Source organism: Narcine bancroftii, chromosome 1 (genome assembly GCF_036971445.1).
Source record: "Narcine bancroftii isolate sNarBan1 chromosome 1, sNarBan1.hap1, whole genome shotgun sequence".
Classification (NCBI taxonomy): Eukaryota; Metazoa; Chordata; class Chondrichthyes; order Torpediniformes; family Narcinidae; genus Narcine; species Narcine bancroftii.
In genome coordinates, this window is record NC_091469.1 from 197,827,497 (window position 1) to 197,855,035 (window position 27,539).

The 27,539-nt window shown below is 41.2% G+C and overlaps 2 protein-coding genes across 20 annotated transcripts in view; one reads left to right on the forward strand and one right to left on the reverse strand.

Moving 5' to 3' along the window:
* LOC138737104 (disabled homolog 2-interacting protein-like) overlaps positions 1 to 5,780 on the forward strand; it is a 592,760-nt gene extending 586,980 nt beyond the window's left edge. For all 19 annotated transcript variants that reach the window (XM_069887658.1, XM_069887625.1, XM_069887641.1 and 16 more), the window contains one exon: positions 1,996 to 5,780. In XM_069887658.1, the coding sequence (XP_069743759.1) occupies positions 1,996 to 2,163 (168 nt within the window). In that variant the 3' untranslated portion in view covers positions 2,164 to 5,780. The remainder of the gene's footprint in view (positions 1 to 1,995) is intronic.
* Positions 5,781 to 14,123: 8,343 nt separating this feature from the next.
* Positions 14,124 to 27,539, reverse strand: part of ttll11 (tubulin tyrosine ligase-like family, member 11) — a 218,713-nt gene continuing 205,297 nt past the window's right edge. The window contains exons 10-11 of the mRNA XM_069887773.1: positions 25,355 to 25,430; positions 14,124 to 14,383 (exon numbers count right to left, since the gene is read on the reverse strand). Of these exons, the coding sequence (XP_069743874.1) occupies positions 25,390 to 25,430 (41 nt within the window). The 3' untranslated portion in view covers positions 14,124 to 14,383; positions 25,355 to 25,389. The remainder of the gene's footprint in view (positions 14,384 to 25,354; positions 25,431 to 27,539) is intronic.

Here is a 27,539-nt window from a genome sequence, read left to right on the forward strand (position 1 = left end):
ATTGGGACTGAATCTTAAGAGAAAGATTTTGTAGAAAGCCAAGATGCTGTTGTATATTAATGATTTCAATTATGGAATGAATGGCCAAGTTTGCAGATTATACGAAGATAGGTAGAGGTGCCGGTAGTGTTGTGGAAACGCATAGATTGCAGGAGGACTTAGACAGATTAGGAGAATGGACAGAGAAATGGCAAATGAAATACAATGTCGGAAAATGCACGGTCATGCACTTGGGTAGAAAACATAAATGGACAGACTATTTTTTAAATGGGGAGAAAATTGAAAGAGACCTGGGAATCCTCATGGAGGGTAACCTGAAGAGAAATGTACATGTTGAGTTGGTGGTGAAGAAGCCAAATCCAATGCTGACATTCATTTCAAGAGGAATAGAATACAAGAGCAAGGATGTGATGTTGAGACTTTATAAGGCACCGGTGAGACCTCTCTTGGAGTATTGTGAGCAGTTTTGGGCTCCTCATTTAAGAAAAGGTGCTGATATTGAAGAGAGGAAAAAGGAGGTTCACTAGGTTGATTCTTAGGATGAAGGGGTTATCATTTGAGGAACATCTGACAGCTCTTGGCCTGTACTCGTCGGAATTTAGGAGAACGAGAGGGAATGTCATTGAAACATGTTGAATATTGAAAGGTGTGGACAGAGTAGATGTAGAAAGGTTGTTTCCCATGATGGGAGTGCCAAGGACAACTTCAGGATTGAAGGGTGTTCACTTAGAACAGAGATGCATAGGAATGTTTTCAGCCAGAGGATGGTAAATCTGTGGAATTTTTTGCCATTGGCTGATTGTGGAGGCCAAGTCATTGGGTGTATTTAAGACAGAGATTGATAGGTTCTTGATTAGCCAGCGTATCAAAGGTTATGGGGAGAAGGTCAGACAATGGGGCTGAGTGGCAAAATGGATCAGCTCATGATTAAATGGAGGGGAAGACTTGATGGCCTATTTCTGCTTCTATGTCTTATGATGTTATGGAATAAATACAGTGGCCCAAACAACCACTTTCCAGCTGTTTTATTTGAGTTAAACTATAAGTGATGACAAAATCCAGGAGGAAAAACTTTCTTGCAAGATGTGGTATTTTGAAGGACAACTAATGAAGATGTGAAAGAAGCTAATGTAATTTTTCTAAACATCCTGCAAAAGCATTGGTTATCTGAGCTTTTGCCCTATTATTTTGAAAAAGGCATTATTCCAAATTATTTTTTCAGTCAGACATTTCCTAACTTGCTTGAAAACTTGCGAAATAAGCACAGTGTACAGATGCATTGAAGTGTTTACATGCTGCACCAACAACAATAGTATATACAGAATTAGCACAATGTGCCATGAGGCTAAAATGAATTATAAATATGAAAGGATGAATATTCACAGTCGCTTTCAGTGGTGGATGGTGGAGTTAATCATGCAGAGGGATTTTGGTTGGGTGGGGGGGCTCTGGAATAAGATCCTGATCTTAATACCGTACACCTTTAAGCACACATGAAAATGCATCACATGGACTAAAGAAAGTTTGAGCCTCGTGATCCCTGAGTCATGGTAGAATTTTGTACAGGGTTTTAGGACATGGTCACATACTCTCAGTTGTAAAATGTACCGCGGTCTGCCTGTGTGAAACTATATGCAAGACAGAACAACACCCAACCTGTTCTTTAGCTGAAATCCTTGCTCCTCAGTTTGTTGCTATAAGCAGTGGGCCCACTGGGACCTGATGCTAGGCAACAGCATGACATATTCCAGAGCTTGACCTTGGACTTGCCGCTAAGGTTAACTTTATTTATTTTCAAATTGCTGTAGGACTGGCTTTGTTACAGACAAACAATTGGAAATAAGTTAATTGAGAAATCTTGGCCTGAAATCTTAAATATATTGATAGGAGTAGGTTGGTTTTCTAAAATATTTATAAATTGCTTTATTGTCAATGTGTTTTTTTGTAAAGAAAGTGCTTTATTGAACATGGTTGTACTGGTGTTGTTTTCAATAGGAGAAACGAATTGTCTCACTGGATGCTGCGAATGCCCGTTTGATGAGTGCGCTGACACAGCTAAAGGAGCGATACAGCATGCAGAGCCGAAATGGCATCTCCCCAACCAATCCTACCAAACTCCAGATAACTGAAAACGGGGAATTCCGAAATAGCAGCAACTGCTGATGTGCTGACCTTCATTTGTGAAAGGATATCCACCACATCAGGCTGCTGTCAACACAGGGTGTTCTCAAGCATTGGTGTTACCTATAGCAGCAAAGAAAACTTGCATCCAAATATCTTGTGATTAAATTAGTGTTTTTATAAAAGTGTATTTAAGGTGGCCACCTGGTGTCAAAGAGAAGCATGTTGTTACAACTAAAGTAGTGAGCCTTAGAAAGTTTTCGAGCAAATGTCTTGCACTGGAGTACTGTAGAATCTATGCTAAGTAAATTTAGGTGCTTAATCTGAATGTGCAATGAGATTTTGAAATGAAATAATTGCAACCAAAAAGCAATTCTCAGAATGATTTTCCAGTGCAACTTTCTTTTTGATGACCCTTGAGCCACTTGATTTTAAGTCCTTGTACCTCGACTTCAAGCGGAATCAACCTTCCATGTAAATGCCTCTTTGTAGAAACTGGAAATATCTGGTTATGGCTTTACTTGCATCAAGACTGAGAATACAAAGGTAAGTCTAGACCAATTTTATAGATTGAAGTTCTTTGTTGCCATTCTTATTTTTAAATTAATTGATAATTATTGGCGGCACGGTTGGCGTAGCGGTTAGCGCAACGCCTTTACAGCACCAGCGATTGGGACTGGACCTGGGTTCAAATCCCACACTGTCTGTAAGGAGTTTGTACGTTCTCCCTGTGTCTGCGTGGATTTTCTCTGGAGGCTCCAGTTTCCTCCCACCCTTCAGAAACGTACCGGGGTGGAGGTTGATGGGGTGTAAAATGTGCGGCACGGACTTGTAGGGCCGAATTGGCCTGTTGCAGTGTTTTATGTCTAATTTTTAAAAAATTTCCAATTTTGATCTACTTGTGCTGTTGGATAGGTAAGAGGAAGAATATCTGTCCGTTGCTGTTTGCCAGCAAGGCCTGTGTTGCACTTTTACCACGCACATGATGTTGTCTTTTGGGTAACAGTTTTTCCTACTTTGAAACTTTTTATAAGATAATGCTTTTCTTATCAGCTGATGGCATGATGAAGATTCATGTACGGTTTTTCCAGATAATGCCACAGCATATCTAACCAAGCAAAGTCAACTTGCGTTTTAGAGAATAATGCTTTAAGGATGTTTAACCACTACTTTAAAGTCATGAAAATGATATGAGTGAATGCGGATTGCACTGGGAGTTATCCACTGAGAAAGTCTAGGAAAAGATCCATTGACCCATAATTGGAAACAACAGACCACTGCTGTGAAACCAAGTGAGATACAAAGAAGCAATTGGAAAGCTAGCCTTCATTGTAAGTATGTGAATCACTACCTAATGGATGCAGTTAATCTGTACTCATCTCGATTATATTAAGTGCGACTTGATAAAATGGTTTTCTTTCCATACGTGCACCATTGTTTTAAAACAACTGGATGGATCCAGGTTTGGTGCATCTGACCCTCCATATCCTGCTGCTTCCATGGAAACATGGACTTGGCCACTGCTGCTTAAAAAGAAAATTCTGATTTAAAAAGATACACATTTGCAACAATACTGTATTAACAGTTCTGCTAAATTTATACTTCTGTGTGTTTGTGCAGGTATTTTTAAAAGAAACACGAAAGAACAACTTCCTTTCCAGTTTTACTTTTAACTGTGCAAGTCAGTTTCTGCATCTGTGTTGTGTTAAAGCTTTATGTATCCAGCGTAAATTGTATATAGTTAACATCCGTTTCTGGTTCTGCTTGTCTCAAAAAGTCGCAGCAGAGTGACTGCATCTTTAACTGCTGTTTATGTTGTTTGAAATGTCTGATAAAAGCCACGGTGGCAAATTAAAACCACTTTATATAGGCATACAAAATCACTGTGTGATTGCAATCTGTGATTCTGTAGTTCTTCAGGCCATTTGTTATATTTACTGACTTTTCAGATTTGCAGCCTCCTGCGTTGCATTTGTATTTAGCTACACTGACATGTGACAAGTATCACGACAACACCAGTAATTTGGTTAAAAAAAAAAATTGGTTTCACTAAGGAAACCAAGCGGTTCTCAGTACTGCTTTAGGCACTACCATGGAATGTGAGCAGTAGTGGAGGCTACAACAGCATGCTCTGCTGTTGAAGGCATTGGCAAAACTAAGATGTGAAGCAAAAGAAGAGCTTTATCAATGCACTGCCAAACAAAATTATCTATATCTGCTTAATAACCACCTCTCATTAACAGTTTGCAAAAACAGCCTTAATTACTTTGTAGATTTGTACCTTTTTTAATTGCAGTTCAAAAATTTTTAAAATTTTGATGTTTTTTTAAATGCATGTAAAAATATTTTGTGGATCTGTAAGAAGCAGTGTTTACAATTTGAATTAAATTGCACATTATTATTTTTATTTCTTTTACAAGAAAGACTTTTAACGCCAATAATTTCTTAATGTTGAAGCCATTCCATTATTCATATTTCTATCAGTTTAGGTCAGGGGAAAGAAAGCCGAGGCTCACACTCCCAGTGGGACTGTAGTATCGTTCAGCATTTTGGATGTCCATCAGGAAGTCCCTGAATCATCCCCTTTACCTATCTTGTGGTCATTGCTACTGGCAATATTTCTGGTCCTGTTTTCTGTATGAATAACACTTTTTCTCCTTGTGTAACTGAGACTATCTTTTGAAGTTAGAACAGAAGCCACTGTAGATTTATTAATACATGCAGAGTCCCAGAGTGCATCATTGATTGTAGGAAGTTTCTACACAAAATCGAAAAACACTTGATATACATTAGTGTTTAAACTGCATAGTACTCCCCCCTATAAAAAGTATCTTTCAAAATAAGTTGCTTCCGTATTTTAAATGTTTTGCTCAAGTGAAAAGCTAAAGTAATTAAATGCAAAGTTTTAATTGTCCCAAGAATAATGGACTTGCGTAGAAGATTATGTTATCCTCCTGTAGAAGCTGGAAGAACAGTAGTTCTATAGAAGCAGTTGCCAGGAGTCTGTAGCATTTATTGTTTCAGATAGCAACATTGCCTCCTCAAACAGAGCATTTGTGCCAATAATTGTGCATATTGATATGGTGAGGGTACGTTTCTGTTGGCAATTTTTATTCTAAAGTATCCATAAGTTATTTGATGTCTTAACCCTCAGCATCCCAACAATTTATTGGAATGAAATGCTGTGCTATTGATATGCACGCAAAATTGCAATGGATTGTAGATACCTCATAAAAGGAAGGTTGTACTGTACCAAAATGGACTTTTCTGGCTTTATCGTTTAAAACAGTTCAATGACATTGTTTTCAAAATTCATTTTCTAAGATCTAAATTAAACATGCGATTATACTATCATTAGATGTGTGGCATATAGATTCATTTGCCATAAACAAATGAGGACTTTTGCTCTGTGCTCAGTATTCTGTGTTAATGGTTGTGCCTCCAAGTAACTGGTGCTCACTGATACTTGACCCTGGAAAGCTGTTGTACGTTTTATATCCTTACACTTTTGTAAGTATGTTTAAAGTATTTGCTGGATTCACTTCAGCTTACTTAACCTGTAATAATGTACAGAAAAGTTGGTTGTGTTAAAATATGTGGCTGTGCAATTTATGTACATTTGCAACTAGACTTATTAAAGTTTTATTTAGCTATTTTAACCCATTTGTGTAATCTCATTGTTAAATCACATGGAACATATTGCTATAGCACCTTTAAAATAATAAAAAGGTGGTGTGCTAAATTAATTGTGATTTTTAAATTGCAAAGTCAGGAAGCTAGTAGTACATCGCATGAATGTAGCCAAGCTGTGAGAATGGGCTGTTGTAAATCATATAAAGGGCCAATGGAGAAGAAGGTGGGAGGGGACGTTTTGGAAAAATAGAATTCAGACTAAACAAAAGTAAACCTGAAAAAAATCTGCAGATGACCAGGATATTTACACTCCAAAGCCGCCACTTTCAGAACTCTTTGATATGAGCCATCAGGTCCCTGCAGAATTTATCTATTTTAAGGATCATTAAAATACTAATTCTTTGTTGGTCTTTATTAATTTCATATCTTCCCTTGTACTGTATCTAGTTTTTCCGGATGGTATTTGGTGTCTCCAGTGACAACCAACACAAAAGTATTCATTTAATACCCCTGTTATTTCTTTATTCCCATTTTATATGTTCTGTTTCTGTCTGTAGGAGACTAACATTTTCCTGACTGACTTCTCTCCTTTGTTCATCCCAATAGAGCTCAGAGGCTAACTAGAAAAGTCTTATTCTGCTTTCCCTTTTGATCAATTTCTTGACCATCTTTTGCTGCATTCTAAATACTTGTTGTGTTTGCTGTTTTGGTTGCCTAGTTATAAGAAAGATGCTAGAAAGGGTGCAGAAATGATTTACAGCAATGTTACCATAAGGAGAAGCTGGATACCCTGGGGATTTTTTTTCCTCTGGAGTGTAGAAGGCTCAGGGGTGACCCTAGAGGGGAATAGATAAAGTGGATTGGTCGCAGTGTTTTTCCCAGGTAAGGGGAGTCTAACACAAAAAGGCAAAGGTGAGTAGAAAAACTTAAGGGGTACCTGAGGGGTAACTTTTTCACACAGAACTGTGATGGGCTTGTGAAAGAAGCTCCCAGAGGAAGTGGTGGAGTCGGGTAAAATTACAACATTTAAAAGACATCAGACAGGTACATAAATAAGGAGGGCTTTAGATATGGGACAAATACACATAAATAGGACAAGCTCAGATTGGCAATTTGACCGACGTGGGCAAGCTGGGCTGAAAGATCTGTTCTAAAAAGGCAATGTTGGAGAATCTCAGCAGGTCAAACAGTGCTCTTTGTATAGCAAAGCTATAGATATATAACCAACGTTTCTGGCTTGAGCCCTTCATCAAGGTATGAGCAAAATGTGGGTAGGCGCCCAAACAAAATGGTGGGGTTTTACTCCTTTCGTGTTTTACTCCTGTCCCCGCCATTTTGTTTGGGCGCCTGCCCACATTTTGTTCTTATCTTAATGACGGACTCAAGCCAAATTATCTTTGCTACGTAAAGTTTGACCTACTGAGATTCTGCAGCATTGTGTTTTCTTCAGTCACGGTATCTGCATGTTTTCATATTTCACTCCTGAAATATCTGTTTCCTTGCTGTACACATCTATGGTGCAATAACTCTTAAATTTGATACTAATTTTTGAGTAATCTCTTGCTGGACCACTTTTCATGTTTATTGTGCTTTACTGGAGTTCATAATTTTGTAAATTCTCTATTGTCCTTTCACATAGTTTATCCATTTCACACAGTAAACCTGTTCCTCCCTCCTATGATTTACTTTGAAAACGGCAGCTTCTGATTGAACTTCATGCCTTTGATACTTGACCTCAGATCCATTCATATTATAGTAATGTCTTCATTTATAAGAAGATTATTCATTAATTCTGTATCATTGCAATGTATTGGATCTAAAATGGACTGTTCCCCAATTGGTCCTTCTGTGTACTTATCTGGAAAGCCATCATGTACATTCCAGGAGTTTATCTTTTGAGTTAAAAATTGAGTGGAGCTCTAGCTTCTTTTGCCCATCGGTTAAAAGTGAAACACAAAAATCTGCCGACACCATGGGTTGAAGTGAAATGCTGGAGAAACTCAGCGGGTCAAACAGTGTCCTTTATGTGGTAAAGGTAAAGATACAGAACCGACGTTTCGGAGTTGAATCCTTCATCGAGGTATGGAAAAATGTCAGCAGGCATCCGAATAAAGAGGTGAGGGGGGGGGAGGCAAGGTCGCAAAGGCTGAAGGTAAGAGGTGGGGGAGGGGGGAGGGCAGAGGAGTATGCAAGGGGAGGAGGGATGGCTGGGAAAATAAAATTAATCAACCAGTGTTTGCTGCCTCCTGCTACTTTGCTTTGTTATGCTAAACTGATTCTAATTCTACACCATCATCCACCAAGCCAAAAGTGCTTATATTACTATCCCCATGTCATCTTTCATGAAGTGTTACTCCATCTGCTTCTGTTTGACCTTCCCAAGTTTCAAATGCCCTGGGCTATTTGCTTCCTTTCAGCCATTGTTCTGAACTGGCAATGCAATAACAACACACATTTACAACTATGTGTGGTGTTGATATATGGCAATTTTTTTGCAGTTGCCTCTGTGCTTAGAAACAATGCCTTTAAATTTGGAACATTTTTTTCCATGCTCTGGCCATATTTGCTGACTGACTGCCTTTGTTTTGTTGCCTATTTATTTTGTCCGGTATACTGCACTTCTAGTTTCTAGTGTCACTTTTGTTTCCCTCTCTTCTAGCTTCTCTGTACCAAGCTGGTTCAAACTCCTGCCCAAGACCACAAGTAAATGGTGCAGTTTTCAAGAAGAAGCAAGGACAAAGTCTTGGGGATTTGTGCAAAGTCTTTGAAGGAGACTGGGAAGCACAAGATAAGATTCCTACATTTTATGAATCAAGACAAGTGTTCAAAGCCCAGAGACTGGTACTGATCAATGAACAGGCTCTGCTGTCATATTATGTACAGTATAGTTATCAAAAAATTAAGGCTTCGATAACAGTATAAAGAAGATTTAATGGAACAATTCTAAAGCTAAGGAATTGTAGGCTCATGATGAAATCACCTGGTGGTTTCTCCAGGCACTAACAATCGACCTCCAGCATCCTTGTTCCTTGTGAGACAGGAGGCCATTTAACTTCTCGAGTTTTTCCACCAGCTCACAGAGAATCCCATTATCTCACTAATTTGCATCTATAAGCCTATTGGATATCACATTTCATATGACTAAAGGATTTATCAAAGCATTTGTTATTTTGATAGAACTTTTACCCACAAAAATACTCCTGATGATTATCAGAATTTTGTGATTCATATGTACATACAGCACAGTGGCAGGCCTTTTGGCCCACGACTCTGTACTGCTCCATTACACCCAATTTGCCCTCAATCCCTGGTACATTTTGAATGGTGGGAGGCGACCGGAGCCCCCAAAGGAAACTCAGGCATGCAATAGGAGAACATACAAACTACTGACAGACAGCACAGGATTTGAACCCCATTCCCAATTGCTGCCACTGTCATAGCATTGCACTTACCACGCCGCTCTGATTCATTGAAGTTTAACACTTCTGCCTCTGGAAAATGTGTCATGGTATCCTATATCCTGGGAGACTTGGAGTCACACTTTGATATCTCAACTGAAATTCATTCCCTCGGAGTGTCAGCACTGCACTGAAATATCTGCTGTGATTTTTGTGCTCAAGATTAACCCACTGAAGCCAAAACCTGGCCTAAAGCAAATGTTACCAACTGTGCTAAAAAGGTGAGGGGATGGATGGAGAATTGACCGGTGCTTAAAAACATGAAGGGTTAAACATTAATTGGTATGATTTCCTTCCAATTGTTGAAGAATTGGTAACCAACAAGACCTAGATTGAAATTGACACATGAAAAAAATATTTACACGTTACTGAGATTTGGAATGGACTGGTAAAGTGGTGGAAAAGATTTGATGGTTGATTTTGAAACAGAATTGGATAAGTGGAATGAAAAAATATCAGATATGAAAAAAGCTGATGGGTGGAGCTAACTGGAACATTCTGGAACACAAACGAAATATGACTATTCCATGAATGGGCTGGTGAGCATGAATGGGCTGGTTAGCCTGTTTGAATTTTAAAAAATCAATCAAAAGTTGTAAATTCATAGTTAATTGTAATAATCTTGGTTTATCTCCACATAGAGCATTCAAAATAACAAAATTCCTGATTTTACAAGCAATTGGAAAATAAAACTTATTCCCTCTCGCACACAAAACGATTACTTGACACACCCAGAAAATGACCTTGATTCATTAAATTGCTTTTCTTTCCCTTTCAACTCAATCTTTCTTCTCTTCTGGTATGATACCTTGTCAAATAATTTATCATCCAATTGTTTGTTTAGAAAATACCCCAGGAAGATTTAGTCAAACATAACACTCAGGCATTCCTAGATGTTGATAGCTGAAGCTTATTGACCTCTAAAAGACAAGTGCTGAAATATGCCTAAAAATGACTTTGTGTTCTTGTCAGCATTTGTTTGAAAGAAGATTAATTCAAATTTTCAGAGGATTTAATGGTTTGGTTTGGCAATTAGAAGGACCAGATGATGGCTCCAATGTTGTTTATAGCCTGTAGCTTTTTCAGCAGGTCTTCTCTCAATTATTTTCTAAACATCATTTCACTCATGAATGCCAACACTAAGACTTATTTTCATCCCACATGTCCTAACTAATAAAGTGAGCACTTTTAATGATTGAAATTGACAGTGATCACTTTGGCATCATGGACCAGTTGCAAAAGAAATTAAAATCCAGCAAGTATTTTTCAGACAGTTGCTGGGATCTATCGGTGCTATATGATCTGGCCTGAGATGGCCTTGAAGCTCTGGTGTGGAGATTGATACCTGGGAGCCTACTTCTGACCATGGTTTCAATGTGCCACCTGTGGACTTCAAGTACTTGAGGTCAAGGTTCAGCTCTCAGTTACTGGGGTATCTTGACAGAGGAGTTTTCCCATAGTAATTGTCTTTGTTTGTCTTCTAGTCCATTCACAGAGTGTACATGCAAACTGCACACAGACAGCACCAGAGGTCACGGTTGAACCTGAACCTGTGAGGCAGCAGTTCTCATGCAAGATGCAGTATGATTTTGAATGTCTGGAAATGCTGGTTATGGGTCGCCCACCTCCAACCCTTCCCTCCCCCTTTGCTTTGCTTAAATGGGGGAAATCTTATTCCTCCACATTACAAAATACTTGCAGAATTTGTCCATGAACTTTCCACAGAAATTTAGGTCAGTAAGTGAGCAATACAGCTACCTTTTTTATCGTGATATTATTTGTGTAATGCCAGTCTCTCCACCTTAGAGAGGAGGCTATTTCAACTGTCATTTGTTTTGGAGATTTTAAACTGAATTAGTTTAAAAAAATTGATTTTCTCAGTCCAAACTTTTCCCCACTCTTTCCCTCTGTGACTGGTTTAACAATAATTCATCCTCAGTACAGGTACAGTAATATATTGTAACTCGATTAGTAATTCTGGACTATTGAGATGCTCAAATTCAAATCCCAGGTGGAAACTGGAACAAAGACAGAATCAAGAGTTCTGCTAGCCATTCATGTTTTGGATGCAGCCACTGCTGGCAAGGCCAGCATTTATTGCACATCCCTAATGACCCTTTAGAAGATGAGGGTGGTGAACCACCCTCTTGAACCACTGTGGCCTTTTTGATGAAGGGGCTTCCATAATGTTCCTGGGGAGGAAGTTCAATTGACTATCAAGGAACAGTTTTGGGCTCCTCATTTAAGAAAGGATGTGCTGACATTGGAGAGAGTTCAAAGAAGGTTCATAAGGATGATTCCAGAATGAAAGGGTTATATGAGGAGCGTTTGATGGCTCTTGCCCTGTATTCATTAGAATTTAGGAGAATGAGGGGGGATCTCATTGAAGACGTAGACAGAGTAGGTTGTTTCTCACAGTGGGAGAGTCTTGGACAAGAGGGCACAACTTCAGGATGGAAGGGCATCCATTTCAAACAGAGATGCAGAAGAATTTATTTAGCCAGGGAATGGTATATCTGTGGAATTTGTTGCCACAGGGAGCTGTTGAGGCCAAGTCATTGGGTATATTTAAGGCAGAGATTGACATGTTCTTGATTAGCAAAGGCTATGGGCAGCAGGCCGAGCAGTAGGGCTATTTCTGCTCCTATGTCTTGTGGTCTAACAGTGGAGTAATGTACTGGAAGCAGGTACTCACAACTTTTAAGAGTCACCTCGGCGTATAGACCATTAGCTTTGGGCCAAATGTTGATAAATGAGATTAGTGCAGGGAAGTATTTGATGGTCTGCATAGATATAGATAGCTGAATGGCCTGTTTCTGTGCTGTGTAACTCAAATACTCTACATTTCCAATTCTTATTGGGGTGATAGTAGGATCGGGCCCTGCCAGTGGTGTGTTCTTGTGTACTTGCATTAGAAATAGAAGTAGGCAATCTGTCCTCTGCAGCTCGCTCTCCCATTTAAATGAGATCACGGCATCTAGCCATGGACTCAGCACCATTTAAATGAGATCACGGCATCTGGCCCTGGACTTGGCTCCATTTAACCACCAGTTCCCCATAGCCATTTATTTCCCCACGCTATTCAAAAATTGATATACTTGTGCCTTAAATACATTTGTCCGAGAATTTCACAGAGTCACTACACTCTGGTTGAAGCATTATCTCTGTCTTAAATCCACTCCCCTGAATCTGGAGTCCACTTCCCAAGTTTAGTACTTGCAGCCCTTTGTCTTGCGCGGAGATGGAAGTTGCAGTTTTGATGCTTGGTGGGGTCCTGAAACTACTAGGCCTCTTGTCAAAAATCCGTCAATGTCTTTTCAGGAGAAGAAATCTGGTCTTACTTGGACATGCTCACAGATACTCATTTGGCTTTGTGATGTTAACAGCACAAAGCATTGGATCTAATGATGAAGGAAGATTCCAGAATCACGCTGCTGGAGGAAGATCCTGTCGTATGTCATCAAGAAAATGGACGATTCAATAAAAATTTCAGGACCTGAGGCATAAATGTGATGGTGGATTTGTGAAGAGTTGCTCTGACTTGGGAAAACAACCAGGTAGGAAGGCATTGCTGAGGGGAAGTACAAGGTGAGGGTGTGCAGAAAGTGGCCACACTCTACTTCCTCTCATCGCTGCATTCTTGAGCAGCAGGTTTCTGTGGCCAAGGAAGTTGGAGAGAAAGGGAGGGAAGAGTTATTAAGATGACTGTTTCTCAGAGATTTGTTTAGATAGGAATGTCATAAGATCTTGGGGGGTTGGGGTGGGGAATGTTAAAATCTATCTGAAAACAAGCTTAAAACGTTGAATATGGAGAATAAATGTAAGTAGAAAAGGAGCAAACTAAACACGAACAATGAAAAGTCTATTGACGTATATTGTTTGCAATAGTTGTGGAAATGAAGTGATAAACAGACATCCCATCAACTGTCTGGAAATGGACACATTTTCAACTCCTATATTGATCAGTGGGCTAGATTGTTGAATATGTGTGTGCCCATAGATTTATAAAAACCTGATGTGATTGTTTTTGCTCTAGTCCTTGGAGCTCTGCCACCTGTTTGAAGTTAATTATGTTTTAATAAGGTTCAGAACTTTGTCTGAAAATTATATTTGTGAGATAAAACCTTCTCTTTGAACTTCTCTACGGCTCTGGCCCATATTGCACAGATAGGCCATTTGGTTGGTTCATAGGCTTCGATAACTGACAGAGTACATGGGGGTAGCAGGAGGGTTAGGGTGAAGACACCCATGAGGGACAACAGGTCACAGGGAAATACTGTAACTGGGGCAATGAGACTGGTCAGAGGGATGGAATGAATTCAGTGCCCTGAATGGCTGCCTCCTTTGTTACGAGGAAATAACGGAAATCAATGCAAGAAATCTAGCCGGTAATAAACTAAGTTCATAATATAAATAATATTGCTCAACCTTGGGACAGAGATCAGTACAGTACAGGTAGAGGCCCTTCAGCCCACACTGTCTGTGTCAAACCAGATGCCAGCTTAAACTAAATCTGTTCTGTCTGCATGTGATCTATAATCCTTCAATTTCCGGGCATATCCAGAAACCTCCTAAATAGCTTCTTGTATCTGCTTCCAGGCATCTAACATGCTCGGTATAGATATTAAAAATTCTTCTCACACATCTCTTTCAAACTTCCCCACCACTTACCTTATTTGGGCATCAGGCCCAAAACATCAACTGCCTTTTGCTTCCTATGAATGCTAGGTGACCTTCTACGTTTCTCCAGCATTTTTGTCTGGTGCATCTGGGCATAGCATCTGTAGATGTTCTTGTTTACCTCATTTAACACCACCCACCCCCCACCACTCCTTCATATCAATTTCAGAGAATGCTTCTAAGCAGAGTTGCTTGGTGAGATGGCCTTTGCAAATTGTCCTTGGTATCTAGGTGAGTGGTAGAACAGAGGAGAATAAAATCAGATTTGTATAGAAATGGGTGTTTGATGGCCATTGTGACTGGTAGACTGAGGTGCTGGTATTTGTGCTCTGACTCTAAGTGTAATCATCTCCATAAGCAGTGGTATGGAATCAGCTCTGAGCCGGATCATTGTACAACTCTTCCACAGGAATCTGATGGGAAGGTTGCTTCACAAGCTGAACCTTCTGTTGCCAACGGGAAGACGTGGGAGATACAATCATCAGGAATCACTAAAAACAAATGAAAGTTGAAAAAAATTGTTATTGAAGATGATAACAAGAGGAATTTCAATGAAAATAATTTAAAGCAATCAAGCTCTTTGCTCTCTTCACTCATCTATAGCCTGAAAGGATTCCCATTGGTGCATTAAATATTCTAGTCCTAAAACCGCAAGGGAGATCGGAATATAATGTGTACTCCTTCAAGATAGTCTCTAAATCAAAGTGGGACCATGGGTGGGCCATTGATGCTCACATCAGCTGAATTGGAAAAGCATAGCACTGAATAAATTATATTGGTCAACCTCCAATGTAAAGCTGGATGTGAGATTACTTCTGCCAACCTAAGAAATTGTTCGAATGACATTAAATTTTCAATTAATGTTTCATGATACCTTCAATAAAACACATCAACTTTCATTGCCTGTGTTAATTTAACTCGTACAGCATGTACACCTGGAGGAAATTTAAATAAATTTCCTTCATAAAGATTGAAAATGAAATGCTTGGTGTGCTTTTGGCTAAGTAAAAGATTATTTAAAAGGCACTGTTAGTGTCTGTGACTTGAATGAAAAATGATTTCTATTGTTAGCTGGGTGAGCTCATTGCAACCGCCCAGAACAGTGCTTCCTGGTAATGAAGCCTCTCTCAGACAGACAGATTAGTTATTGTCGCCCACACTAATATCTGTTTAAATATTAATAAAGGCAGCACCCTGTCTACCTGGCACCTTTTCAAGTTATCAAATTCATGGTTTGCACTCTGTAAACAAAATAAAAGATATTTTGGTGAACTTTACATAATTATTCATTAAATCTCTTATTAGAAGCTCTAATTGTTACCCGGTTGAAGCAAATGAATGACAGCAATTAAAATTTGGAGGCAACACTTTTCTTTCCTCATTAAATTGCAGTATAATCAATTCTAGTGGGAACAGAAGTGTAAATAATACAATTGTTGCTGTTTATCACTGTTCAAGGTTGGACTTCCGGAAATGAGGCAGCCTGCTGTTTTTCTCCAGAAAGATGTGAGGACAATGTGAATCACATTGAATATGCTTCATTTATTACAGGCAGCCAGATGTACCAGCACTGGAGGACCTGGATTTGGCAACAGCCAAGAACAAGGTCGAACCAACAATGCTGTTGCTGGGAAGATTCACCAGAGCGCAGAGGAAAGACAGCTTTCATTTTTCAATTAAAAGAAGGCCCTAAAGAAAAACATTTAGACATTAGATTTTGCTACCACAAGCAGTAGTTGCAGAAAATGGTGTATAAGGATAAGGTTGATGAACTCTGGATGGATAGAGGATTGGAAAGTAAACTGTTGGGTTGAAAGTGGAGGGAAGCAATTGTGGGGGAGGGGAGCATGACCCTGGGATAGATCAATGGTGTCAGTACAGAAACTGTGGGAGTCCCAGAAGGAAAGGAGGGTGGGAAGAAGATGAAGTAATGGGAGAGAATGTGATGGAGTGAAAAATAGGGAGGGAGATAGATGCAAAGAGAAAGGATGGGACTCTAGCAGCAGGTATAAATGCAACTGAACTCTGCATACATACGTACAGCTCCTAGTGGGTATTTGATGAAGCAGAAGCCCCGACCTTAAAATGGTTGCTTAAATTATTGTGTAAATTCTCCAAGGTGGTCATGAACTCTGGGCAACAGGGAAATGCTGGTGCAAAATGAAATCAGAGAACTGGTAATCAGACAGCATCTGTGGAAAGAGAAACTGTTCATGTTTCGGAACCTTCAATGAAGCTAGGAAAGTGAAAATCAAAGATGGTTTTAGGTTGCAGAGAGGGTTGGGGAGGGTAGGAACAATGCTACTTGTTTATTTACTGGGGTGTCTACTGGGGTGGGGACAGGACTGTTGAGACTGATGTTTACAGAGTGTAGTTTAAGAGAACCAACAGCAAGGAAAGGTGTATGTTGAAGCTGTCCCTTTCCTTGGCAGGACCCTGACCACATTGGCAGCCAGACATCAGTTATACTGCTCATCAAAGGTATTGAAGTTGATTAACTTGATTATTGTCACATGTACAGTGGAAAATCTTTGCGTTTTCTCCGGGTATGTCAACCTGTACATTGTACAAATATTTTAAGAATATAAACAAAAGTGGAAGTTACGGTGGAACATAAAACAGTGCGGGGTGTAGTGTTACAGAGAAAAGTACAGTTTAATGATGCAGTCAATCTTTAATTAATTGGAGGGCCATTCAGGAGTCTGATAAGAGCAGGATCAATACTGTCCTTGATTCTGGAGGTGTGTGTCTTTGCACAATGGGACGGGGGAGAAGACAGTATAACTGGGTGGGGATGTGCTCTGCAGTATGTTGGCTGCTTATTATCCAGGGGATACAAAAGATCAGTGATACTGGGATCTTCAGCAAAATAAAACTTCCAGAGGAACTCAGTGGATCAAGTAGTATCCATGGAGGGAAATGGATAGTAAATGTTTTGGGTTGAAAACCTGCTTGTGAACACAGGCAGCATTAAAGGGGTATTACACAGTACCAATCAATATGTGATTTTTTCCTCAATCCACCTCCCTTTTTTTTTTAAAGGAAACCTCGTTATTTTCATTTTGTCACAACAGGCTCTTTGGATTTTTTTTGGAATGTTATTCTTAATGTTTAATCTGCCTCCAGTACATGCCTGAGACCAGGATAAATTATTAAAGCAAGAGGAGAGCAAGAGTCATTCCTCTGGCCATGTTGCATGGTCACCACTTTCTTCTGCAAACAGGAAACACCTTGAGGGGAAATCCAAATTTACCCACACCCCTTGACCGGTGCTTGTGCAAATGGATGCTTTTTTTTCCAAATGCCTTTGAAACTAAAGTGTAAATAAACAAGTAGCATTGATTCTGACATAGGACAATTGCACAGAGAGGGGAAAAAGTAAGATCCTGATGGATGTGACAGCCAGTCTCTGACTCAATGCTCGATTGGCTCTGTGGGGACTTGCCAGTCATTTCCTTCAGACACATCCACAGTCTGGGAATAACTAGACTGCAACTCCTTTAGATGCTTCTTATTCAACTGGAATTTCGCAGAAATGCAGCAGAGAGAAATTCTGAGAAGCTTGTCCATTAGAGGCAGAAAATCAAAACAAGAACAGACTCCTTCACTGTAAAGTCACTGGACCTTCCAGGGGTTCACTAGTGGGTTTGCTGGAAGGTTCAGTGAGGAACTGATAGTCAACAGGACACTTTCTCAAGAGTTTGTGGAGGTTTGGTATAACATCGGCAACCTTGGCAAACTTCCACAGATGTGTGGTGGAGAGTGTGCTGACTGACTGCATCACGGCCTGGTAAGGGGACACCAATATATTGGAGCAGAAAGCCCTACAAAAGGTAGTGGTCACAACCCAGTACATCAGAGGCAAAACTCACACCACTGAGAAAATCTACAGGAAACGCTACCATCAGAGGGCAGCAGCAATCAAGAAGGATCCACACCGCCCAGGACAAACTTCTCGCTGCTGCCATCAGGACAAAGGTCGAGGTGCCACAAGACTCACACCACCAGTTTCAAGAACAGCTGCTCCCCCTCCACCATCAGACTCCTCAACCACAAAGTCAATCAGGGATTCCTTTAAGGACTCTTACTTTGTACATTATTTATTACTGATTTTTTTTTCTGCATTGCACAATTTGTTTACAGTTATTTCTTTGTTTACATTTCTCTCTTTTGTATCTGTTCTTCAATACATTCTTTTGCACTACTGATAAGTAGAAATTCTGCCTGACCCATAAGAAAAAGAATCTCAGGGTTGTATAAGATGTGATACATGTAACTCTGACAATAAATCTGAACTTTGAACTCACTCTGACCTGGCCAGCTGTTTCACAGCAGCATTGTGTATCACTCTCTAATATGGACGAGATTTCCTCTTCGTAACAAGCAGGACATTGAATTATCCTCTCAATCTTCAGCAATGTTCTCAGCAGCACCTCCAAGGGGTAACTCCTTCCAAGAACGCATTTACCAAAGTTTGATTTGAGGTTCGCTGCTTGGACCTGGGCATCCAAGATGAAGTGCCCTGACATCTAGCAACATTTGAGCGAATGTAACCTGGTAAAGAAGCTCCAAGGGATTCATGGGGAAACACCTCCTAGCTCATGGCCCTGCCTGTTGAAAACCAGCCATTCAGCCCTAGAACATCGGGCAATCTTCACCAGTGATTTTCCATCATGAAGTCTGGTGCATTTTGTACAATGATCCATTCCATTTGGAACTCTTCAGCTAATGCACTGGCCCACATATCATCCAGCAAGATTAGGACAACATTCAGCCTAAATTACAGGGAATATTTTGAATACACAAGTGTTAGGCAATAACTATCTTCAACCATTTATCCCTGACATTGAGTGACATTGCAGTTAAATTGTTTACTCTCTTGTGTACGAGGTGCCAGGTGTGAACCGTTGATTTTGTGTGGTGCTGGTAGACAGACTGGCCAATAGATGAATAAGTAAACCTGATTACAGAATGCTGTCTGGCAGAAATAACACGCACAGCTGTAATTTACTGAAGAGTAATGGAAAAATTTGCAAGCATGTGTGATTAATGGGCTCTTTAAACACCCGCATCTACATCTAGTTAATGTTTTATTTAATAATCTGTTCTGCTGAACACAACAACGAGCAGATTCTTCATGTTTTCCATCCTCACGTCTGTTACGTTCCAGGTTCAAAACTGATTTTTCCCAAGGCTATCAGATTTCCGAACCTCCCTATCGTAAACTACTCCGACGGCTCAAAAGACCTGTCTGCCCTATTGTGATGTGAGTTTTTCTTGTACTGTGGTAACTGTGATATTTGTTTTCTATCTTTTCTATTTATTAACTTTATTAATTTAACGTATATTAAATTGTATGAGTGATTGATTTTTTTTAGATGAACCAAGGAAGTCTACAGCTCGTAAGAAATTTGGTGCATGTGTACGTTGTAAATGTACCTGACAATAAACTCATTATCATGATCATTTTTGGAAAGAACATTTTGTCAAAAGGGGAACAATAGCTCGGTTTCCCCACCATAGAAGTTGTTTAACCTGCTGAATGTTTCCAACGCTTTCTGCCTTTATTTCTCAAACCCAGTAGCCTAAACTTTGCATTCATTTGCAAACAAATGTGTGTTGGCTGGAAAAGAAAATGGATCACCTGAGGCTACATCTGAACCAGAGAGAGCAGCAAGGCTGCTGTGGTCTGGTGATTACAGAAATATGGCTCCAGGACTCCCTTCCAGACTTGGCAATCCAGCTGGATGGCCTTATCTCCTTCAGGGCAGACAGAGACGATGCTGCTTCTGGCAAGACTTGAGGAGGTGGGTGGGGGGTGGGGGGGGGGGCCTGTGCATTTGCGTCAGTGAGAACTGGAGAACAAATGTCTCTGTTGAAAAGACCTTCTGCGCAACAGGGATAGAGTACCTGATGGTGAAATGCAGACCCTTCTACAGGCTCAGGGAATTCATGGTCACGCTGATTACTGCATTTTATGTTCCACCTTTGGCTAATGAGAGCGAAGCCAAGAAGGAGCTTTATGGCGCCAACTGCAAAGCTGAGACGACCCACCCTGATGGTGCCATGATTGTAGCTGGCAAATTTAACTATGCCAATCTGAAAACTGTTCTACCACAGTTTCTTTGTCACCGGAGGAGAGTACACCCAGATCAGGTATACCCCAATGTCCCTGGTGTGTACAAGGCTGCCCCTCGCCCCCACCTTGGATACTCAGATAACCGCAGCACTCAGACTACTGGCAAAGTACACGAGCTCTGTAACTTGCTAGAGCAGCAAGTGCATCAAGGATGTTACAGAGAACCAGAGGTAACCAGAAGCCCTAGTTGGAGGTCTGGGCCCTTCTCGGAGCTTGTGATCCTGCCTTCAGGGAAGGGGGTAGAATGGCACTAAGATCAGCTAGGGCTGAACTCTCCCCCGTGCAACCCGGAAGGCAAAGCGGGGATATGCATGGAAGATCCATTAATAACTTGTACAACACTGGCAACATGAGGCATATGTGGCAAGGGATGAAGAATAAAACAGACAACAAGACAACCTTGCAAGTCAACAACAATGGTGCCTCCCTTTTGGACACACTAAATGCCTTGTATGCACAGACTGATGAGAAGAACACGCTGACACCAAAGAAAGCTCCATCTCTCCCTGAAGAACAGGCCCCTTGCATAGGCACGGTCAAGGTGAGGAGAACCCTATCCAGGGTGAACCCAATCAAGGCAGCAGGACCAGACAACATACCTGGTCAGGTACTGAAGATCTGTGTAGAACAACTGATGGAGGTCCTTACAGATCCTCTTCAATACTCCATTTCAACAGTCCTCACAGGTTTTAAGACAGTTGCCATCACCCCAGTACCAAAGAGAGTTACAGTTACAGGCCTCATTGGCATTGCCTTCCACCATTATGAAGTGCTTTGAGTATCTAGTGATGGAATGTATCAAAATGCATCTCCCAGAGACCTGGACCCATTTAAATTTGCTGACAGATGCAACTGTTCCACTGACGATACTATAGTTTTGTCTCTCCACTCCCTCCTGAGCCACCTGGAGAATGATGCTTTATATGCCAGGCCTCTGTTCATTGACCGGCTCAGTGTTTAATACCCCAGAGGCGGGTGGAGAAGCTGTCCTCCCTGGGACTCTGTAACTGGATTCTGGACTTCCTACTGGAAAGACCATGGTCTGTCTGGATTGGCAGCAGAATGTCGAGCACCATCGTGCTGAGCATCGGCGCATCTCAGCGCTGTGTGCTCATCCACTCCTTTTCACGCTACTGACACACGCCTGCATCGCCAGATCCAGATCCAACAGAAGCTGAAAATGGCAGCACTGCTGGAGCCGCTATAATGATGGCATTGGCATGGAAGCGGACCCACGGAGCGAAAGGAGGGAGGACACAGTGCTTCCATGGGATCTGACTGCCATCAGCTCCATACCGACTTTAAATGGCCTGTTAATGGGGCTGATGGTGGTTTATTTAGAAATCCCGCAGCTGCAGGGCTTGCACCCTAGATCGGCAAAAGCCATGAGGGGCTGTAGACTCCGGGGAAGCAGAACATTTTGTCAAAAGGGGAACAATAGCTCGGTTTCCCCACCATAGAAGTTGGTGCAGGGGATCAGAAAACAGGGAGAATGCGCCCCATTTGAGAAGGAGAAGCAGAAGAGATGACCCACAGGATGGTGACCACGGCAGCAGACCAGTGACGGGTTCTGCGGCTGAAGAAAACACAGGCGGCGGGCAGTTGGTGACTTGAGGCAAAAGAACCTGTGCAGGCTACAGGCAACTAGCAACTGCAGTCGAGGGATTCACACCAGGCTGCGGACAGCTCGAGACTGGCTCGAGACTGGCTCTCTGGAGACAGGGTACTAGGTATCAGAACCAGGATGCGAGAGGGTGCTAATGGGTTCCTGATCATGTCAGAAGTTCGGATTTGGAGCTCGGGCTGCTGATGTTTTGAACTGGACTCTGTGTGGCTGCAGAGGCTGTGGAAGCACCTGAGGCAAATGCATGGAGACTCTGAGGGACTCTCTTTTGCTTCTCTTTCTCTGACTGTAAGAGGCACTTCAGGCAATCTCTGCCAATGGCAAATCTGTCTGCCTCAAGGCAGACAATGGCAAATTCCATGTAATATTACGTGGTCTTTATTACATTACAATAAAGGAATATAGAATATTGAAGTTTGCAGGTAACATGACAGTAGTTGGCCTCATCGACACCGATTATGAGTTGCAATACAGAGAAGAGATGGAAAATCTTGTGCAGTGGTGTGAGAGTAGCAATCTGGGCCTTAATGTGGACAAGACAAAGGTCATGATTGTGGACTTCAGGAAGCCTACTCTCCTCTAAGTCTGGAGTGGAGAGCACTAAGTACCTTCGAGTCCACTTAAAAAATGACCTATCCTGGGCACATAGCATCTCCACACTTGTCAGGAAGGTGACTGCTCTTCCTGAGAAGGCTGAGACGATCAAGGCTGCCGGCCACCATTATGTCAACTTGCTACAGGAGCTCTAAGGAGAGTGTCCTGGCTGGCTGCATTGCAGTGTGGTACGGTTGCTGCAGAAAAATGGATCGGAGGTCAATCCACTGGACCATAAAAGCAGCAGAAAGGATCACTGGGTTTTCCCTCCTCCCCTATTGATGTGATCTACCATGCTTATTATTTAAGGAGGGTGTGCAAAATCATTGAGGACCCCTTCCACCCTGCACACGGCATCTTCCAGCTGCTCCGGTTTGGAAAGAGAAACAGGAGTATCAGAGCCAGATTCATCAGGCTGAGGAACAGCTTCTTCCCACAGGCAGTGAGAATGTTGAACGACGGTTGAACTGCTGAAACAATTCCCCAATGACTCTAACTATTAATGAGATTTATTTTTAATATGAGTATACAAGACATGCCTATAGATTCTGTGTGTATTTATAATTTCTTCACGTGTGTTTTCACTGTTTTTGCACCATGGACTGAAGGACGCAGTTTCATCAGGTTGAACTGGTACAATCGTATAATTAATAAGCTTAAACATGAATCACGTTACTTTTTACTTTGGCTTGGCTTCGCGGACGAAGATTTATGGAGGGGGTAAAAAGTCCACGTCAGCTGCAGGCTCGTTTGTGGCTGACCAGTCCGATGCGGGACAGGCAGACACGATTGCAGCGGTTGCAAGGGAAAATTGGTTGGTTGGGGTGGGGTGTTGGGTTTTTCCTCCTTTGCCTTTTGTCAGTGAGGTGGGCTCTGCGGTCTTCTTCAAAGGAGGTTGCTGCCCGCCAAACTGTGAGGCGCCAAGATGCACGGTTTGAGGCGTTATCAGCCCACTGGCGGTGGTCAATGTGGCAGGCACCAAGAGATTTCTTTAGGCAGTCCTTGTACCTTTTCTTTGGTGCACTTCTGTCACGGTGGCCAGTGGAGAGCTCGCCATATAACACGATCTTGGGAAGGCGATGGTCCTCCATTCTGGAGACGTGACCCATCCAGCGCAGCTGGATCTTCAGCAGCGTGGACTCGATGCTGTCGACCTCTGCTATCTCGAGTACCTCGACGTTAGGGGTGTGAGCGCTCCAATGGATGTTGAGGATGGAGCGGAGACAACGTAACTTCTCTTCAAAGGACCAGTGCCTCTAAATGAATTGCAGATAATAGTCTGGTAGGATTCAGAACCTTGGCATGTTCTCGTTTCTGCATCTTGGTTCCCATCACATTAACATTGGAACAAATAGGACAAAATCACTTAAAATTTTAATTTACTTCCTGATAAACAATTAAAATGCTTGTTGCATTAGGAGCCAACTCTAAATCTTTTTTTCCCTCACAGCAGAAGCAATTTTGTACCAAGCTATAATTTGTATTTTGTGACATCTCAGACAGAGAGCTTGTATTTTAGTTTAACTTTTGCTCTTTTCATTTGATGTGTAGATTCGGTAGCAGTTCCGTACCTCATTCATACTTACCCATTATACACTTTATACTTCTCTACTTCAAACCTCCACTGTAACAAAGCAAAAACTGTGCCACTGAAATCTAGGAAGATGTCTTTAAGAAGACAATGTAGTTCTCAATGGAAAGTAGTGAGGCTGGCCAGTCAACAAGCAACAATTCACATTAATAAGCTTTAATATTAATATTAATAAACACATTAATATGCCGTCTGTTGTAGGGTGTAGCCACAAACATCTGAAATGTTTCACAGACACGCTATCAACCCAAATTGAATTGAACAAAACAATCCGTAATTGGAAGGAAGTAATTTTCCCAGCTATTTTCAGACAACTCGCTGCTTGGTTTATGCCAATGGAAATTATTACCATTGTGTGGTCAAATACTCACTGCTTAGAACCAGCAGTGATCATCCTGATGTGAAGCAAAGCCGTAGCAAGCAAACTGAAGAGTATGTGGTGAAGATCATTTGTTTTTTTTATAACATACAACTTATTTTCACATAATTATCTTTTATAAAACCAGGGTAGAGAGCACAGTCTAAAAGGGCAGCTCAAAGTCATAAACAGCACAAAATCAGGTCCTTTAGCCCAGTGTTCATGCTGACCATGAAGTACCTATCTGTACCAATCTCATTTACCAGCATGTGGTCCATGGCCTTCTGTGTGTTGGCTGTTCAAATGCCTGTCTGGTATCTGCCTCCACCACCTGTTTAATTTGAACCCAGGTCACTGGCACTAACTGCTGCGCTAACTGAGCCCTCTGGATGGTTTAATCCAGATTCCATTTTCCATCTGGGTGAGAAGTTTCTTCCTTGAAACCCCTTCCCCTTTATTCCAAAGTTTGAGTTTTGGACACCTGTACTGTGTTTGTTTAATGACACATCGACGGTGAAAAGACTTGAGAGTAGCTTTAGTAATTCAACTCTGCCACACACACAGTCACACAAAGCAGAAAAGCAAGAGCACAATGACAGAGTACAGTCACACTTTGGAGAGAACAGTAACAGTAATGCTTTAGTACAAAAGACTCAGGTGGGGTTCATTCAAGAGACTGATGGTTGCGTGGAAGAAACTGTTGGTGCGTGGATTCATGGACTTTTTCCCTGATGGGAGAAAGGAGAAGAAAGTGGGTCCAGGGTGGGATGAGTCCTTCGGTTTGCTGGCTACCCTTCCTCGGCAGTGAGAATTGACCCAACATATTTGTACATGATATTACCACAAATACAATGATACTCCCAAGTCAACTTTCAGTGAAAAACAATTTCCGGAACATCCCTCAAATACCATTTGATTTCAGTCTATTCCCTCCAATTTTTGACCATCTGATAAGGGAATTAGATCCTCCTCCTTCACTCTCACCAAAGCCTCTCACAACTGTGATAAATATTAGCATCATTTGTTCTGCAAAGGACTATTTTTTTTTCTTTCTTCAGCCAGCACTGCCACCCACTGCACATATATTGACACGATGGCACATTTCAAAGTAATGTCATATTATTTATTATATGATTTGTATAATCCAGTATCACACCTTCATTGGACATCAGTGGTTTTCAATATGGAACGTTAGTAAAGGATATTCAGTGGAGGAGCGATGCTTCTTGAAGCTGCAAATTGAAGTGAAATAGAATAAAATTAATCTCATTTAAAAAAAAGATCTTGTCAATAACATTATTCAATTAACTTTATCTGTACAATTTTGCACTGGAAAACAAAATTGGACAAATCATTCAGGAGATGAGAGCACTGCCTAATCCTATTTAAGCGGTTTTTCAAAGAAAGATGGTCATTGATCTGGAGCCTGAAATTTACAAGCAATTTGTGACTTCTTATTGGCCTGGTAATTTACAATCCACTTCAAATTTCTGGATCCCACAGTGTGCATTAGAGAGGAGTTTTTAACAGACTGAAACATCTGAACTGCTCTCCAGATTATCCACGAACCCAGCACAGGAAACTTGCCTGTGACAATTGCAAATAAATGGATGTTTTAGATCTATAAATTTATTTTAACCTTAGCTTCACTGTGCCTTTGAAAATCAAAGCAATGAGGGAGATTTTCTGGGCCCATGCACTTCCTTGTCAGGGCGGTGAATTGCTTTAATGCTCAAATTCAATGGATGTGATTGTTTGTGGCATCAACCCATGTTCCCCTGAATCTATTACCTCACAACAATGTTTCTTTATCCAACACCACCATATTTGCAAAGAAAAGCTGAATCCCTTGTTCTCTTGGCTGCCCAGTGAGTGGGAATCTCAATTGGTTTGACTCTTTCAGGAATCTGTACCTCCCTACAATTAAAACCAATTCGTTACGCAATTGGTTTAATAAGTCAGAGGCCAACCTCAAGTCAGAACCAAATTCTGAAACTGCTGCTTCTCAAAATTGACACAAATCAAACATCATTAATAGTTAAAACACCCCTTCAAGGAATTTTAATTTAAAAAAATTTAGACATACAGCACAGAAAGAGACCAGAGAAAACCCTTGCAGACACGGGGAGAACATACAAGCTCCTTACAGATAGTGCGGGAATGAGTTAGACTAGTCTCTAGCAAGTGAATCAGTGTAGTAATTAGAGCTCCATGACCTATTATTATCTCCCTTGAACTGGAGGTTGTATTTCCTGCCTTTGGGAGTGTTGACTGATATGTGGTTCCTGTATCAGGACCCTCTTCCCATGGAGCATAGGATTTGTAGACTCATTGGTTCTCCTATTATTTTCATAACTATCTTATTTTATTAACCAGAGAGGTTATGAGTTCCCAGAAACTATCCTGTGACGAGCAGGTGCAGCCATCATTGAACCAGATAACAATATTGAAATGCCATACCTCTGGACTGATGGCTGAAAGTGTCATGACTGGGCTGGATTTAGTCAGTGGAGAAAGGATCAACCCTCCTGAAGTTTCTCCCAGTATTCATTCAAAGTTTTTTTGTCACGTGCCAAGTTGCAGTAATAACGTTTTGTGAGCAGTCCAGCTAGACATCTTGAACATAGCACAGCAAATATGAAAGTCTACAGAGATCAGTTGGCACAAAGCAAAGGCAGTGGAATTTTCCTGTTCTAAGGTTCATTCAGGAGTCTGATAACTGGGAAATAAACTCTTCTTGAATCTGGAGGTGTGTGATCTCACGCTTGTAAATTTTCCTCCTGACAGGAATGGGGTGAAGAGAGTGTAGCCGGGCCATTCTTTTCATATGTTGGCTGCTTTCTGAAGGAGGCAGGAAGTGGAAATGGAGTCAATAGAGTGGGGGAGGGTGCTCAGGGGCTAGTGTGAATCTCTTTCTCTGTCTCAATCAACTTTCTCCATCCCAGTTCAGATGCCTCTGGCTTTCATCTGTTCCAGTTACAGAAATACAGTTTCAGAAGCCCTTAAAACTGTAGGGGAGAGAGGATGGGCTCAGGGGATCGAGGATGGGCTCAGGGGATCACATAAGAAATCACACCCCCACCTCACATGAATGCCATTTCTGGGCAACCATACTTCTAAGAATCTATGGGGAATCTCCATTTAGGAATAATGTCAATTTCCCCAAATGTTTAACTTTACAAGCAGGCCTAATATTGTGGTGAAAGTCACGATTTGTTAGTGGAGATGGGAATGAAGGGTTAAGATCAGAAAGAAACCTGTGAAGTTGGAGAACTGAACATCTGTGGTGGGAGATGGAAGGAATAATTAGGCAGATGTAACTAGCTCTGTAAGTCATTCAA